At 39.2% G+C, this 19081-nt stretch overlaps 1 protein-coding gene across 3 annotated transcripts in view; it reads right to left on the reverse strand.

Moving 5' to 3' along the window:
• ogdhl (oxoglutarate dehydrogenase L) overlaps positions 1–19081 on the reverse strand; it is a 134471-nt gene that overhangs the window by 61053 nt on the left and 54337 nt on the right. For all 3 annotated transcript variants that reach the window (XM_048563542.2, XM_048563543.2, XM_048563544.2), the window contains exons 5-8: positions 15798–15913; positions 14825–14979; positions 12630–12776; positions 4705–4795 (exon numbers count right to left, since the gene is read on the reverse strand). In XM_048563542.2, coding sequence (XP_048419499.1) covers positions 4705–4795; positions 12630–12776; positions 14825–14979; positions 15798–15913 — 509 coding nt within the window. The remainder of the gene's footprint in view (positions 1–4704; positions 4796–12629; positions 12777–14824; positions 14980–15797; positions 15914–19081) is intronic.

Here is a 19081-nt window from a genome sequence, read left to right on the forward strand (position 1 = left end):
TGCACGTGATTCCTCACATTGATATAATTACTCTTAATTCCTTGTTATCTCTTAAATAAACTTTCAAAAAATGTGAACAATTCTAGAGTTTGGAATTCTTCCAAGAGGTGACCAAACATGTGGATAAGGGTAGAGTAGTGCATGTGGTATACGTGGATTTCAGTAAGGCATTTGATAAGGTTCCCCATGGTAGGCTCATGCAGAAAGTAAGGAGGCATGGGATAGGGGGAAATGTGGCAAATTGGATCCAGAATTGGCTGACCCTTAGAAGACAAAGGGTGGTAATGGACGGAAAATATTCAACATGGTGCTCAGTTACGAGTAGTGTGCCACAACGATCTGTTCTGGGTCCTCTTCTATTTGTGATTTTTGTAAATGATTTGGATGCAGGAGTGGAAGTGCGGATGAGTAAGTTCGCGGACGATACGAAGGTGGGTCGAGTTGTGTTTAGTGCGGAGGGCTGTTCTAGGTTACAAAGGACATTGATAGAATGCAGAGCTGGGCTGAGAAATGGCAGATGGAGTTTAATCCTGAAAAGTGTGAGATGATTCATTCTGGAAGGACAAACTTCCTTGTCCTTCAGGATTACGGAATACAGGATTAACGGAAAGATTTTTGGCAGTGTGGAAGAGGAGAGGGATCTTGGGGCTCATGTCCACAGTTCCCTGAAAGCTGCCACCCAGGTGGATAGAGTTATTAAGAAGACATATGGTGTGTTAGCTTTCATTAATTGAGGGATTGGGTTCAAGAGCCGTGAAGTTACACTGCAGCTATACAAAACCCTGGTTCGGCCACATCTGGGGTATGGTGTCCAGTTATGGTTGGCTCATTACAGGAAAGATGTGGAAGCATTGGAAAAAGTGCAGAGGAAATTTGTCAGGATGCTGCCTGAAATGGAGGGAAGGTCCAACAAAGAAAGGTTGAGAGAGCTAGGGCTTTTCTGTTTAGAGCGATGAAGGATGACCGGCGACCTGATAGAAGTGTACAAAATGATCAGGGGTATAGAAAAAGTGGACAGCCAGACACTTTTTCCTAGGATGGAGGTAGCTATTATGAGGGGGCATAGTTTTAAAGTGAGTGGAGGTAGACATAGGAGAGACGTCAGAGGTAGGTTCTTTAGTCAGAGAGTGGTAGGGGGGTTGGATGCATTGCCGGAGAGGGTAGTGGAGTCAGCCTCATTAGCAGCTATTAGATAGGCATATGGATGATAGTATAAGATAGGGGGTGGAGGTTGGATAGATTTAGGGTAAAAATTTGGCACAACATTGTGGACTGAAGGGCTTGTACTATACTGTACTGCTGTATGTTCAATGAATCGCTAGCATTATCTCCAACAAAATAATGAATGCAGAAAACAAATCCAAGATTCAATAGGAGCCAGAAAGGCAAAGCAATATTGACCAGACATTTTAAGCACCTATAATTGACCATGTGATCTTATCCTGAATCTTATGATATATCAATAAATTAAACATGTTTGACATTGCAAGTATACAATCACTGATCATTAATTAATTGAATACCTTTTGTTTTATAAATAGTGGTGGCTGGAATTTTCCATTCCAAAGTTTAAGTGTGGCAGTGAGCAAATTAGATTGTCTCACCTCTGCCATGGCGCATAAGATCATTTCCTCTTTTGCTTGTTGCATGCCAACTTAAGTGGCCAAACATTTTACACTTTCTGGGCTCAAAGTTTCTGGCACCATATTTGAAGGTCACCCGGTCACCCCTTCACATACTGCAATCAAAAGCTAATTTAAAAAATCCTCCGGTTGTCAAACCCTCACCACAACCCAAAACCTGGAGATGACTGCAAGGCACCAGAAATTGGCTCCCAACTTCGCAGGCTCTTCACTGAACACTCTGCTCTGGGTCATCAGGGCCAGAACTCTTTCTCACTGATGGGTGAGAAATATCCTACCATCATTCGTGTGTGGCCTGAGCCTAGGTTTTACCAGTGGCTAGTGTCTCAAGTAAAAGTCTAAGAAGCAGGATGCAGTGCAGGAACGAGATGAACAACCTCCTGCACTCTGCAAGAGTAAGTGCCACCATCTTCACACTGCAACCTCACTCTCATAGGGACATCACACATTTTAACTGCCACAGTATGACCCTTACCATCAAGATCCCTACAGAATTCTACAGATACATCATGTACCCTTAAGGGCCATCTCAGCTGCCAATCTATCAGACTTCCCAGGCATCCTATTCATTTACTAGGGAGGAATCATCAGCTTGGTAGACTATAAACTGTTCCAATTTTCGTGTGTCAGTTGGATTTGGAAATGACCTAGGGAATCGGTACGTCTGGGTCCACTTGAAAGGCTCCACTGTATCTAGATAAGTGACGGCGTGAGTGACTTTAAGCATCATTGAAAACCGATCTATAATAAGAATGAAGCAGCGAAGTGCTTAACCCAAGGTGGATGAAGAAGTGCAACTCACCAGGTACACATCTGCTTTGTGCTGCTGAGTTTCTGAAATGCTATGTTTGTCAATTGGATGGATGACAATTCGGACAGCAGGGTTGATTCAATCAAGTTGTGGGTACTAATGAGATGTAAAAGCATGCAGACATACCTTAACCACCAGCTGGCGAGATAGTAATCCTGCCACCTGAAGAGGGTGTTTACTTCCCAAATTCATCTCCATCACGATAATCTGACATTTTTTGCCTCTGCCCAGATTACGTTCACCCTCCTGCCACTCTTTTTGCCAAAATCCGCCCAATGTCATGGGAAGAAACCTGAAGCTAGCCTTTCTTTTTATCAGATATTTGTTTTCAAGTTTGTTGTTAAGGCTGAGACTTCTTTTTTTTATTTTTAGTTAGTAATTTTATCACAGTAAAGAAAAAAAGAGGCTTGGTAAAACATTCATGCCTTCCTGAAGTGCAACAAAGTTCTGGAAAATGCAACGAAATTAGAGTTTCAAAGCAACAACCTCTCAAATAACTAGGCAATCACGCAAGAACTGACAACATTTGGTTCATCAGCTATTTATATTTTGAAATACAGAAAGCAGAATCACTAATTAACACACCTAGTTGTCAGACCTAAATCAACTGTGAACTACAGACATATCACATTCCAAAATATCAATAGTATATTAAATTCTCAGATACCAAATGCTGTCATAGCAGATTGTTTTCACTTTAAAACTGATGCTTTGGAAAAATGCTTAAAACAAATTTCTGAATAATTTCATGAGATTATTTTGAATAGGGACAGGATATAAAAGCTTCATTGTTTTCCTGTGACCAATCTAAAAATGAATGCCACTTACATTGACATGGCCCATTTCCTTATTCACTATTCAGTTAGACAAGAATATCCTAAGACCATTAGACACAGAAGCAGAAATAAGTCTTTCAGCCTATTAATTTTCTCTGTCATTCAATGAGATCACGGATGATATGATAATCCTCTACTCTTTCCTGTCTTTTCCCCATAACCCTTGATTCCCACACTGATTTAAAAAAAACTATTTCAGCCTTGAATACACTTAGTAACTCAGCCTCAAGATCCCGACAGATTCCTACAGAATTCTGCAGATACACAACCTCAGAGAGAAGAATCAGGTAATATTTTTCATTTGGCATTGTAAATAGACACCATTAAAGTAAAAAGGGAGTGCATATCTGAAAATAATCAGATAAAAATCTCTATTTAAAATATAAGTTTCACTGTTTAGCTTTGAAAATTTTCTGTTGGTTTTAAAGTGCAGCTATAGATTTGGAAGCATAATTGGTTACCACTAAATTAATATATCTGAAAACATCACAGATTCCCCACAGTATAGAAACCGACCCTTCCACCCAACAAGTCCACACTGACCCTCTCAGCATCCCACTCAGACCCATTACCCTATACGCAACCTAAGCTGTACATCCCTGAACAATACACGCAATTTAGCATGGCCAATACACCAACATGCACATCTTTGGGCTGTGGGAGGAAACCGAAGCACCCAGAGGAAACCCATGCAGACACAGGCCGAACGTGCAAACTCCATACAGACAGTTGGCTGAGGGTGGAATTGAACCTGGGTCCCTGTCGCTGTAAGGCAGCAATGCTAACCACTGAACCATAGTGCCAACATCTGAGTGCATATCTGAAAATAATCATATCTTTTGATTCACATCCCATCTGATTTAAATGAAACATAGCATGCCAAAGTCTGTTGTCACATATTTGTGCTTTTAAAATAAAATTTAAGCGTATGTGTCCTCAACCTTATTATGCATAATTTTGCTTGTTAGTATTTTGATTTCTGGGAATAAGCAAAAATATTTTGTCTGCACAGCTCATGCTGTCCACACCATCACCCAGAGCTCACTGACATTTGGAAACCATTCTGGACACGGATAATTGCACTTGGATTGTTTATCACTATAAATGAAATTTATACTTTAAAAAAAAGATTTATTGTAAAACTTAAAATAAGAACTTGTTTACTTAACATATTAATTTAGTGGTAACCAATTATGCACACAATTCCATAGTTGCATTTCAAAACAAGAAAATTTACAAATCTAAACGCAACCTATTTTTTCATAGATATTCTTGTCTCATTTTGACCAATAGTATATCACAGTATGTGCAAATACCATGCTATCATAAAACATAAAATATAAAAAAAATTACTTTGAGAATTACAAATACAACCCGTTGATTTACAAAGTGTCTAAAATAGATTAATGCTTACCTCCTCAGAAGCTTCCAGCTTTGGATCAAACTGGCAGAAAATTTGCTCTAAATCCTTCCGGATTACATTGGCCAACACATTTAACCGGCCTCTAGAAAGGTTTTCAAATTATTTAGCAACTATGAAAGTGTATTTCTTTGAATATGTAACTATATTTTTAAATCAGTCTTTTAATGTATCTCAAAATTAACAGCCATTAATTATGAGGAAAGCTAACAGAATTTAATACCTATTCACTGAAATCAAGTTTCAGGATTACCCCTCCCCAAAACTATTCAAAATGCAAACTTTCTCTGAACTTTGCCCCTATCACCTAAATTTGCATTTATTTCATAATCTAAGCAACAATTCAACTGCATGCAGGGATCCTCGGTATGTATTAGAATACAATGTTCCATTTCAGGTACCTACCACAGAAAGGATGCAGTGGACTTGGTTAAAGAAAATCCAGCTTTGATTTCACGTATTGATATGGGAGAGGTTGGGACTATGAAGAAAGACTATGTAAATCAGGTTACATTTCGCATAGGAAGATGTTGAAGTAATTTGATTGTGCCATTTCAAATGATAAAATAAGAAGAAAAAATGGCAGGGTAGATAGAGGAGGACTTCTTCCCTCCAGTGAAAAGTACTGAATGTAGAAACATAATGATTTGGTTAATTTGATTATAAACAAATGCACAAAAACTTCCTCAATGGCTTGAAAGAATTTCAGGCGCATATACCATGAAAGACACAGACAGAAAGTTAAATACCTTTAATAGCAAGATGAATGTCCACTTTGTTAAGGAATAGACCAAACCTCCTGCAGCTATATAAAGGAGATAGCCTAGACCCTAACTTTAAGGCAGGTATAAGGTGCTGTGTTTCATATATAATTTGATTGTCACACTGTTTGACTTTAAGAAAAACACGCTTTGTTCTTAACCCCAGTTAAAATACAAATTAAAGAAGGAAGCATTAGTATAACTTTAAATCTATAGGGAAACTCAACAGAATAAGAAAAATTATTTAACTGCTAAACACCAGCTGGTCTAATATATTAACAACTCATAAACAAATCCTTGGCAAGGGGATTCTGGCAGCAGAAAAAGAACCCAAGCTTTTTAGTTGTAGCAGGGACAGAGAGACAACTTCCACAATTAGCTTCAAAAATACTAGCAACTACCAAAAGCTAAACTAAAACCCTGGATCTGTGGGAGCCTGACTCCACCCATTCATGCTGCTTCTATTGTTCTAACTTACAAAAATCTCAAGGTCTCATAAGCTGAATACTTTATTGGCTTTGCATGTACCACTCCCCACTTCTGTCTCAACTTCTCTTTGTCAAAAAAGGACAATATACACCTCTTTAAGCCACAGCATTTTCACAATTTGTGAAGTAAAATTAGTAAGGAATATGAAGTCTGCTAGGAAATTGGGATTAAAAAGATGAACTAGCAACAGTTACCAAAATGGTAGCATTCACTCACTGGTTGGAATGGCTTACTTGTATCGTTTTATAGTTTGAGCAACAGAAGAAAATGAGAGGAAAAATGTCATTCACCAAGCAGCTAGAACATATTTCCTTCCATTTAAGAACTTTATCTTTTTAAAAATAGAATGCTTGTTTAAAATCCTTTCTTCTCATTTAAATACAATTTGCAGTGTCATCAATTTTTTACATGTATGAAATAAAATGCAAGTATTAGAAATAGCAATATTAGACTTTTAAAGTGATTCTTCCGCTGTTTTTTACAGTTTTCTCAGCATGACAAAAATTAATTCTATTTCAATACATTTAACTGCAAATGGCAGGAAATGCACAACCAAAACTCCAGAATTGATCTTAAAAATAAAGGAGCAGGGACATGTATTGTGGGCCAGACTAGATGCCCTCAAAACATTTTAAGAAGGTAGCCTAGACGCTAACTTTGTTTTTTTTTAAAGGTAGATATGAAGGGCATACTCCAGATGTGATGCAACTGGTCTTTAAGCAGAACACAATTTATTTAAACACTATAGTTAAAATACAAACAAAAAGAAAGAGGACTCTAGAATAACAACAATTGGAAAACTTAACTGAATAATAGATACAGTACCTATGACACACCCCTTGGCAAAATGGTAAATTCAGACACAGGTGCAGTTCTCCAAACCAGGAGGAATCAACAAAAGAGATCTCAGAGAAAGAAGCAGCTTGGAATCATTTTCTGAAGTTTCCAACCCCAAACAGCTTCTGACTACTATGGCTAAAAAAAGTAGAAGGATGTTCTGTGAGAACTGGCCATACCCTTTCTATTGTTACAACTGTTTTGAAAAAACCTAAAGGCTTTCTAAATTGTTGACTTAGGCCAACTCCAGTAGCCAGTTTTATACCTATTGTGTTACAATCTCTCTTTAAAAAAAAACAACCCAGGACAAAATAACCATTTTAAAGAAGTAGCATCAATACACCTCTCCCCTGAAAAAAGAAATGAATCACCAATATACAAATTCATTTTAAAACCCTTAGTCATACTCTATTCGTACACTAGAATACACATACATTACAATAACTCTTATTATGCAAACATTCGCTACTGCATTCTATTTCAGTCTGTTTATTTTGCCACCGAAAGTCTCTGTCTTTCTTCACAAAAATCATAACAATGCGGAGGCAATTACGTTTTCTCGTCCTGCCACGTGTATAATTTTCAAATTGAATGACTGCAGTAATAAGATCCATCTAAACAGTCTGGTATTTTTGTCCTTAAATTTCTTCAAAAACTTTAATGGGTTATGATTTGTATATACAACTGTCTCAGGCACATTACTGGAAATATAAATGTTGAAATATTGTAATGCCAACCCCATGCTCAAGGTTTCCTTCTCAATTGTGGAATATTTCTGTTGGTCAGAATTCAATTTCTGGAAAAAGGTCTTTCTATTTTCTTGCCATCTTCTTGTAAGAGTACAGCATTGACACCATTTCGCTCACATTGATAGCCACCTTGAATGGGTCTGTGTAATTGGGTGCGGCTAACACTGGGGGAGTGCTTAACACAGCTTTCACGTTCTCTACTACCTTCTGACAGTGTACCGCCCACTAAAATTCTGAACTTCTTCAATAAATCAGTCAGTTTGGCAACCACACTGCTAAAATTTGGTACAAGAAGTCCAACTTGGAAATGTAAGTTGCTTGTCCCAACTTCTCAAATACAGCCTTCTAAATGTGGAACAGGATATGAATCAGACTTTGTAACTGCATTAACTTTGCAATAGTCCACACAAAATCATTGGGTACCATCTGGTTTTGGCACCACTACTTTGGGTGAGCTCTAGTTGCTGCAACTCACTTCAATTATGTTGTCTTTGAGCATTAGACTAATACTTCCCAGCTTTCTCCCAAATATCTCCCCAGATGATAGTAAAACTCATTCAGGTAATTTGATTTTCCTCTGGAAAGTAACGTAATAATGTATCACAATTTTTGGGAACTCTTTCATTGTCTAACTTAATTTGGGGAATGTCCAATTCAGAATCCTCTGAACTTGGTTCTTCACTCTGTGTGGTAACCAGCAACACATTCTCTTTTTCCTTTCCTTCCCTATCAAAATACCTTTTGTGCATATTCATATGAAACACTCTATGATACTGCTTTCTATCTGGTGTTCCTGTCAAATAATTCACCTCACACAATCTCCTTTCAATTTGATAAGATCCACTAAACCTTACTTTTACTGGTTCACCTATCACTGGAAGTAAAACTAACACTTTCTCTCCATTAGCAAAATTGTGAAATTTTGATTTCTTATCTGCTTGCTGTTTTATCATATGTTTTGCTACCTTTAAATGCTGGCTAGTCAACTCACCTGCTCTATTTAATCTTTCCCTAAAATTTGACACAGTTGAAATATGTGGTCTTTGAATTCTGACTCACAAATTTCTCCTGAATTAATTTTAGTGGTCCTCTCACCTCATGTCCAAATTCATTTGGTGTGTCCCTAATTGCAAAAAGTACAAACGCAATTCATTATCCCAGTCATCTGGAGAGTCTTGACTATGCACCCCTATCATGATCTTTAAAGTCGTATGCCGCCGTTCTAATGGTTCCTGCAATTCTGGATAGTACACTGTGGGTTTGAATTGCTTTATTTCCAAGCTATTCATAACTTCCCTGAATATTGACATAACATTTGACCCTTGATCTGATTGCATCTCTGTGGATAGTCCGTACCTAATGAAAAATTTGAGTAATTCTTCTCCAATTCTTTCACCCCTTGGCAAAAAGGTAAATTCAGACACAGATTCTTATATGCAGTTCTTCAATCCAGGTGGAAACAACATCAAGAGAGATTTTGGAGAAAGTAGCAGCTAGTAATCATTTACTGAAGTTCAACCCTTCCAAGGCCCCAGACAACTTCTCACTATAGTAGCTTAAAAAAAACTAGAAAGCCTGGTCTGACTGAACTGTCCACTCCCCTTCCATTGTTACAACTGTTTAAAAAAAATCACCTAAAGGCTCACAAATTGTTGATTTAGGCTGTCTTCAGCAGTCAGTTTAACTGACTTTATAATCTCTCTGTCTTTATAATCTCTCTCCAAAAAAATCCAGGACAAAATACCTTTTTAAAGAGACAGCATCTTCACACACTTTCATTATCATTAACTATCTTTGTAATATCTGTATATATTTTTTTTTAATTCCCCAAGGTAAAAGGCAAAAGCATACATCAACAATAAAATTCTAACAACACATCTGCAAAAACAATTGAGTTTGCATAAAACAGCGCAACAATTCATAGTTATTTCTATGAACAAAACTGTTGCACCCACAAACCAAATAACTGACAAATTAGTATTCCAAGCTTAATTACACTTCTGCAGAATTAAAATATAACTGAAAAGTTTTGTTTCAAGCACTCGACTTCTTTTTATGTAAAAGGTGTAGCTTTCATTTGATCTCTTCAACTGACTCTGAACTGATTGTTATCATTGCATACTGGCCAGTAAACCTGAACATGAACAAAATAAACTACAGATGATGATTATTTTTTATTTTGATGATTATTTAAATCAGCTGATCTATTATATATATTTTCTAACTGACCTGTACAGAGATGTTATTACATACTAGAAACACTACCATTGTATCATAAGAGCCCTTAGTCAAACTATTATAACTTAAGTCCACTTGAAACAATAGTTTGTGGTTCGTGTAGTGATTGTAACAATGTCAGTCAGGTGGAGCTCACAGAAGGAATTCCCTGATTGTGCCTGTTAATCTGGTCCAATCAGGGAAACCTTGCTGACAGATAACGAGCTGGATCAATGTTAAGAACCCTCCACATATAAATAAAGGGTGACATGATGATGGGATACCAGCCTCTGTGGAGTGATTTCAGGCGATGAGAATGGGATGCTGAGAAACTGTTTGGTATGTCTGATTAATGATGTAACAATGCAAAAGCGCCAGCTAGCTGAAGCCCAAGCTGGACTTGAAACAAGCACTACAACTGGCTTTATCATTGGAAAATGTAGAAAGTGGAGCAGATGAGTTTCAGAGTATTCTGAAAGAAGTGAACACCCTTTCCAGTCTGACTGAGCTTGGGGAGCATCACTTGAATTAAGGCAATCACATAGCCTCAATCAGACCATATCCTGAACAGAGGGACTCTAAGCAAAATCCCAAAACAAAGTCAAACCTTGGCCAAACTTCAAATTTCTTCGGGATCCAGCCAGCAAGCTATTGTAGTTGCTGCCAGAATATGGACATGAGACAACAGATGAGTTCTAGTAGACCTAAAATGAGTAAGAAAACTCATAGGCCAGTATCCAGGAGAGTGCACACTCTGTAAAGTCCACCAATACCTTTACGGATATAAATTTGTAATAGTGAAGTACCACAAACTCCTGCTAGGTTTACTTAAAAAGGACGAGGGAGTGCCATTCATAGCTTCAGGCTGAATTCAGCGGTGGGCTCTAAGACTAAGTGCATATATTTACAAGTTGGAACATCATCTGGGAGATCAGGAAAAGATCTGGAAAAGTCTGTAATGGTTTTCAATTTTCTGGACACACTTTCAGTCACAGCTGACAATATCAGACTCTGGACACAGAAAGATCCAGTCCAGGTAAAACTAAAACAGCTGGTGGTGATGGGGATACCAAAGGGCCGTCACAACCAGAATTGAAATCTTTTTGGACCCAGAGAGGCCAGATCAGTGTAGATGACAGCATATTATTATGGCAAGTCCTGAGCAAAGGTCATCACCAGATTATGGATGCAGTCCCAGGGTCATCCAGGAGTTTTCAAAATGAAGATGTTGGCAAGAAGCCATGTCTGGTGGCCAGCACTGGATGCAAACATAGCTGTGTGGTAGAGCTGTGGCCAGAATGCCAAAAAAGACAAAGATTACCACCAGAAGCTCCCCCGTATTTGTTGGAATGGTTGGGTAAACCCTGAACTCAGTTACACATTGGCTATGCGGGTCCTTTGATGTGGTCAATGTTCTTAGGCATTGTGGACACTCATTCAAAGTGGCTGGACGTGCATAAAGTTGATTCGTCAAATATGGGGACTATGATAGAAAAACTTCATGCATCTTTTGCAATACACAGTCTTCCAGAAGTGTTGCTCACATATAACAGGTGATTGTTTGCCAGCAGGGATTTTGAGTATTTCCTAAAGTTGAATGGCATTCGACATACTAAGTCAATTACATCAGCCTTCCTCTAATGGTCTGGCAAAAACGGCAGTCCGAGCTTTGAAGGCAAGCTTAAAGAAACACCCTACAGCTTCAGCTCTCATGTAACTACAGGGGTAGCTCCAGCAGCATTACTAATGGGGAGAAGACTCCACAGCAGGCTACACCTGATCTTCCCAGACTTGGGAGGGGGAGAGTGATTTACCATCAGGAACGCCAATGCTGGATGCAAGACTCCACTAAGCGAGAGAGACAGTTTACTTCAAGGGACAATGTTTGGTGTCGAAACCACAGGAATGGTCCTGCATGGGTAACAGGCACAGTTGACACAAGGTCAGGTCCAGTGGCATATGAAGATCAGATAGGTGTGCCGGTTCTAAACAAGCATGTGGGTCATATGAATATTGAAAAATTGCTAACGATGCAGATGCAAACATGCCTTCCTCCCCAACAGTCTTTCTGACTGTTCTGGAATCCATGGGTTCTCCCATACCAGCAAGCATTCATGATACCTTGGAATCTGAGATGGACGCAATGGATGTCGCCGCCTGAATGCCTTTGCTGCCTGAAGAAGAGAATGAATTTCTTCTGAGGCGCTCCGGGCGCAAGAGGTGAGCTGTTGTGCATCACACACTGCCCGTATCAGAGGCAGTGTTGGAGGTACCTAGCCGGGTATCCAAACATTCCAAGAAAAGCGATAATAAAAGAACTGGCCTATATTCTCGGTCTCAGGAGGGGGATGTGGCAATTGTAACGAGGTCAACCAGGTCAACCTCCCAGAATATGAGTTGAGTTCCCTGATTTGAAAGCTCCAGTTAACAGATAAGAACCGGAGTGTCAGTCATTCTGTTCACACTGGCTCTGAGGGAGGTGGATCAATGTCAAGGGCTCTTCATGTGTAAATAAAGGATGGCTTGGTGATGGGATACCAGCTTCTGTGGAATTTTTCCAATGCGAGAGTTATACTATGATCCATGGAAAAATTGAGGCCAGGAATCAGCTTGTAAAATCAGGGTAGCAGTCAGCTGAACAGATCAGTAAGTTCAATTCCAAGTCTATGATGAGTTTATCCGTCTGATCTAGGATGGAGCAATGCAATTGGTGTAAGCATCAAACAAGGATGGGGTAACTTATATTAGCTTTCCTGCTTTCTAACAAGCATTTTTGACTTTATGCAAACCTGTATATTTTTTAAATTTAATCAAAATGAGCCGAGAAATCACATTCTTTTGAAAATTTTAAGACCAGGTGTGTTACCTGTGTGGCATTCCCATAATTACATTGTCTATCCCCTTGGAAATAGAAACATCAATGATGGTCTTCAAAGCTGGAATTAACACCTCACATCCTTCCACACCAAACCGCTTCTCAGAAGACCATTTTCTTGCAAGAAATTCTTCAAACCTTGAAAACACAGAAAGGTAATTTTAACCGTTACTCAGTAAGTTGTGAACCAGTCATCCGGAGTCTTTGGGAAGATACCTAGCCCATTTTGAAGGTGGGACTTTGATATGTTACCCAAGAGCTCTAAGCCTACAAATCGGCAATCCTGTACTTGAAAGTTGGCTAGCTGGCAGGAAGATTTGTCCTTGGGCTGGACTGGGATGTGAGACAGAGTTTGGAAATGGGGATAGAGTTGTGGATGGATTGGACAGCCAAAGTAGCAGAAATATACATTACTCTATCAAGTTGTTTCTCACCTGGGTCCCAGAATTATTTGTAGTTAAAATTTTTGTAACAGAAACAGAAATTGCCAGTGAAAGTCAGCAGGTCTCAGCATCTGTGGAAAGAACGCAGGGTTAATGTTTTGAGTCCTGTGACCCTTCACCAGAACTGAGCTTTTCTGCAGTTTCTGTTTTTGTTTCAGATCTTTAAAGTCTGCAGTTCTTTGTTTCACTTCAGTGTTTATTTTTGGAGCCTCTATGTAATGATCTCCAGGTTTTACCAATTTGAAGATCTATGATGAACATCCTTTTCAACAGGTCTTTAAAATTACATCTACTTCATTAATTAATGAGTCTTTACTTCCTGTGTCAGGTGCCTAGTAGGCGGGTTTGAAGTAAAATGATGGTAAAATCAGCCACTTGATTTTGATACCATTCTCATACATTATCTCTACTGGGCAGAATTAAAGTTTGGCTCTACAAAAGTCACAAAAAATGTCCTCCCCCACTTACTGATCCTAAATATACTTTTTCCATCATATAAGTAACTTTATGCATAATTAAAAATGATTGTTTCAACTGTTTTTGATACAAATATTTCGCTGTAAGACTTCAATGCCACCAACATCAGAAAATTAGGATTAATAATCAAAATAGAGTCCAAGGAAATAATCATTTACATCCTGAACTACCAAACTGCCTATCAGAATATTGCCCATTGACAAAATGAGAAACTTGAAGCTCAGTCTTATAGTTTTTGATCTAAGTGCAAGGCATTTCAAGTTTGGTGAGTCTTCTCGCTGTACTTTTCCGAACTCCTGCATTAATTGGCATTTCATTCTCATGGCAAGTCTCATGTCCAACTTCTGGCCCAGCTAACCACACAATAGGCCTGGAGCAATTTGTCAGTCACCCGAGATCTCGGAATTAGCCAGCATCCTTGGCACAGAAGCCACCTTTACAAGGCTGCTGTGCACCCAAATCAGGAGCTCTCCTGTATGATTCCTCACTTTTGCCCTGGATGTGATAGGTGGGTAAGTCAGCACCCAACTTTGTGGGCATATTCTTGGAGGTCCTGCCGCAGGGGGTGTGCACAGGCAGGGTTTCCTCTTCCCCAGGGGCAGCAGTGGAGGCCATCTCTAAACCATGCCAGCCTGGTACGAGGTTGTCATCTAGGTTAGAGCAGCATCAGTTACCTGGAGGAATCGCAGCACAAGAGGAAGAAGTTCAGTGCCCTTCAAGCACTCTGACAGCATGTCGCCTCATACTCATTCTCCCTCTGTTCCTGGACCTACCACCCACTAAGGCTTATAGTCTATCATGCTATTATTACCTACAGAATCTTTCCCCACTCGCGCTCACCCACACACAGCCTGTAAGACCATTAACCCTGCATGCCCTCTGTGCCGCCCACCCAGGAAATCTGTCCACCTATACCAACAGTAACAGCTGTGCCACCCACATCTGTCTTCTGTAATACCTGCTTCTCTCTCATTCCAGGAGTAAAACAGCCCACAATAGGGCAGAAAAGATCAAGACATGTGATGTGCTGCCCATCATTTGGATTTTCACACCTTATGAGGAGAGTACCCTTACTCTGACCATCCTGAACACAGAAACAAGGAGGACATGCAAACTCCAATCAGACAGTTGCCCAAGGGTGGAATTAGACACAGGCCCCTGGTGCTGAGTGGCAGTAGTGCTAACCACTGAGCCTCCATGCCACCTAAGTTACACAGTGAAGTCAGCAAGCTGTTTATGTTCTTGAAATACCAAAATATTTTGTACCTTGTTGAACGGACCAGCCGAGCCAACAGCCTTTTTTTCTCCTGGTTAGTAAATTTTAAGATATCTGGAGTTTCAAACTTCTGTCTGATCCATTGGCATTGTTCCACATCATTTATAAACATGAATTCCAAACCAATGTGTCTGCAGTAAGCGTTCTGATTCAAACAAGAAAATTAAACCACATATCACAAACATTTTCACCTAAATTAGTTGCTGTTGTAAACTTAACACTGATAGGTTTTTGCTTGAGACGATGAGAGTTAAACCTAAAAATCAGCCATATTAGTGTAAATCGTAAGCAGTTAATAATTGTTAGAATCAGGACTTCTTAGCTTTGGAGTGCGCATGGCAAAGCTAGAATATTTAATGAATATATTGTAACAGTGTTGGGCTGAAAAGTGGCAGGTAACATTTGTGCCACACAAGTGACAGGCAGTGGCCATTTCTAACGGGAGAGAATCTAATCATTTGACATTCAATAGCATTAGTCTTTGGAACTCTCTTCCAGAAAAGTTGGCAGAAGCAGCATCCATGGTTTGTTTCTGAGGCAGAGATAGATAGATTCATGTTAAGCAAAGTGTTTAAAGGCTGTCACATGTGGGTGGAAATGTGGGTTTGCGGGTACAATTGAATTGGCTATGATTCACTCAGCACAGCTGTTTTAGTTTTAAAGTTATTTGGTTATTTCAACACTAAAACTATGTGGAAATGGTAAACAGTTCACTGGATTGTGTGTTGAACATTGCCAGCAACAGAAAAGCACAAGGAAGGCAAGAACAATAAAGTCACTTGGTCAACTGAAAGGTCACTAATCAAGTATGTTCAGGTTGCATTATAAAGGGGATACGTGGCCACTTCTGCAGGTGACCACCAGATGACAAAGCAGAGTGGCCCACATTAAACTTGTTAACTTGCTTTTTTTACCCCTCGTAAAGAGAAATTAATTCGGGTTTATTGATAATCAAGCACTGACCTCTAAACGTTTTAGGATTTCACGCAACGAAATTGCAGATTCACTTCCTCCAATGAAGGTTGTCATGGGTAATCGAAAAACCTTATCCAAATCGGACTCATCCAGTCCATAAATACCTGTATGATAATGAACAGAAGAAGCAATAATAAAGCACGTTACACAGGATCGATACTTAATTGCACAATATGTGAATATGGGAAAAATATTTAGAATACAGAATATTATGGAAAAATAAAATAAATGATATCAGATTAGAGACTGCCATATATACAATAGTGTTAATTAAAAAATGCAAGATCAAAAGTTCAAAAGCATATTACACCACAAATAGAGAATTCATGTTATTTCACTGAAAGGTTGAGCAACAATGCATCAATTTATAATAAAAGTTATATTTATAGGCAATCATTTGAAAAATTGAACAAAAAGAATTAAAAGCTATTGGCTGCATTTGAAAAAAATACACTGTATCTTAAGATAAATCTAAGCATGTTTATTCTTGTTAATTTCACACAGCAGTTAATTAGAATACAACAATATTCAACATAGCTAAGAAAATACTCTTGCAGTTTTAATCCAAATTCCAGCAACTACAATTTTTACAATTATGACGAGACTATCAAACATAAGCATAGAATAGAAACAGAATTTAACACGGAGTGCAAAAACCAGTGTAGAAGACAAGGTGGAGGGGATGCAAAGAAAAGAGAAGGGAGAAGTGAAAGTAAAACTGAAGAGCGCTGAAGAATGAAAATTAAGAAATTGGAATTTTATGATGGTCGGAAGAATCAATACAGTTGTGTTACTTTCAAATAAATTGACTCAACAGTACTGCAGGTTTCCAGAAAATAACAGGAAAAAAAATCACAAAGAAACATGATACATTTCAAATTAATTTCTGTGGACCTCTTCCTGTACACCATGTGCTACGAGTTGACCACAATGGCATTAGGGAGGATTATGGTTCAGTTACAGTGAAGGAAAAGAGATATATTTCCAATCAGGATGGTGAGTATTTTGGAGGGTAACTTGTAGGTGGCCGTGATTCCTAAGTATCTGCGGCCCCCATCCTTCTAGATAGAAATGGTCATGTGTTTGGAAGATCTTTGGTGAATTTCTGCAGTGCATCCTGTAGATAGCATCTACAAACTTTGCATCGGAGCTGGAGGGAGTGGGTGCTTGTGGGTGTAGTGCCAATCAAGTGTGCTGCTTTGTCCTGGATGGTATCAGCTTTGTGAGTATTTTTTTGAATTGCATCCATCCAGGGAAGTGTAAATTATTCAACTACATTCCTGATTTGTGCCATTAGATGATAGATGGCTTTTGGAGAGTCAAGAGGTGAGTTAATTGACGCAGTATTCCTAGCCTCTGTCCTGCTCTTGTAGCAACTGTGTTTATGTGGTGAGCTCATTGAATTTCTGGTCAATGGTAACCCCAAGGATGTTGATAGTGGGGATTCAGTGACAGCAACACTACTGAATGTCAAGAAGCAGTATTTAGATTATTTCTTATTGGAGATGGTCATTGCCTGGTATTTGTGTGGTACAAATGCTACTTGCCACTTATCAACCCAAACCTGATACAGTGCAGATATTATTGTATTTGTACATGGATTGCTTCACTATCTGAGGATTCGTAAATGGTGCTGAACATTGTACAATCATTAGTGAACATCTCACTTCCTTCATTCATAAGGTCGGAAGTAACTGAAGATGGTTGAGCCTAGGTTACTACCCTGAGGAAGTACCCTGCAGCTGAGATGACTGACCTCCAACAACTACAACCATCTGCCTATGCATTGGATATGACAACAAGTAGAGAATTTGTTTCTTGATACCCACTGATTCCAGTTTTGCTAGGATTCCTTGATGCCACAATCAGTCAAATGAGGCCTTGATGGCTACCACTGTCAGCTCACCACTGGAATTCAGCTCTTTCTCCATGTTTGAACCAAGGCCATAGTGAAGTCACGAGCGTAGTTTGGAAATTTTCCACATTTTTGGGTAGATGTCAATGTTGTAACTTTACTGGAAAAGCTTGACTAGGGAGCAGCAAGTTCTGGAGCAGAAGTCTTCAGTACTATTGCCAGAATGTTGTCAGGGCTCATAGCCTTGGCAGTCTCCAGTCATTCTAACCATTTCTTGGTATTGTGGGATGAATCATTCTAACCATTTCTTGGTATTGTGGGATGAATCAAACTGGCTGAAGATTGGTATCTATAACGCCGAGGACCACAGGAGGCCAACGTGGATCATCCACGTGGCACTTCTGGCTGAAGATTGCTGCAAGTGCTTCAGCCTTATCTTATGTACTAATGTGCTGGGCTTTACCATCATTGAGGTTAGGTCTATTTGTGGAGTCTCCTCTTCCTGTCAGTTGCTTAACGGTCCACCACCATTCACGAACGGATCTAACAGGATTTCAGAGCTTAGATCTGATCCATTAGTCGTGGGTACGCTTAGCTCTACCTATCACTTGCTGCTTATACTGTTCAGCATGCATGTATTCCTGATTCAAAAACAAAGTTGCTAGAAAAGCTCGGCAGGTTTGGCAGCATCTGTGAAGGAGAAAACAGAGTTAATGTTTCGGGTCCGGTGACCCTTCCTCAGATTCCTGATTGGCAGCTTTACCAAGTTGACACTTCATTTTTAGGTATGTGTGCGGCTATTTCTCACATGCCCTCCTTCACTCTCCATTGAGCTTTCTGCTTTTTATGTGTATTCTCCCCTTTAAATGAGAAAATTTCTGGGTCCAATCCAGAGACTTCACCCAGACTCTGAAATCTATGTACAAATGATGGGGTTCTGACTTGTTGGGAGTTGCTGTCCCTTGTAGTAAATTAAACCAAGGCCCTTCGCAGTGAACATAAAAGATCTTGGCAAAATGTGAAAGAGGTAATTCTACAGGCATCATGGACAAGATTTATCTCTCAAACACCACCAAAATCAAATTACAAGTTTATGTATCTCTGTTTTTTGTGGAACTTTGTTTTGCACTAATTAACTGCGATCTGTGCAACATTATATCAGTGACTCTATTTCAAAAATACTGAATTGGCTGTGAAACACTTCGAGCCATATAATTTCCCATGATTTCTGGTGTTATGTGAACTGAAGTCTCAATTCTTCAGGTAACTTATTCACGGAATTGCACCAAGCTACCCTTCTAAAGGGCAGATTCTTTGCTCACACACACATCTCTCCACTGATTAACTAAAGTGAATACTTCAGATTATAAAATGTGCTCAAAAAAGGTTACATTTTAGCAATGTGGCAAGTGCAGCA

This window comes from Stegostoma tigrinum, chromosome 37 (assembly GCF_030684315.1).
Source record: "Stegostoma tigrinum isolate sSteTig4 chromosome 37, sSteTig4.hap1, whole genome shotgun sequence".
Lineage (NCBI taxonomy): Eukaryota > Metazoa > Chordata > Chondrichthyes > Orectolobiformes > Stegostomatidae > Stegostoma > Stegostoma tigrinum.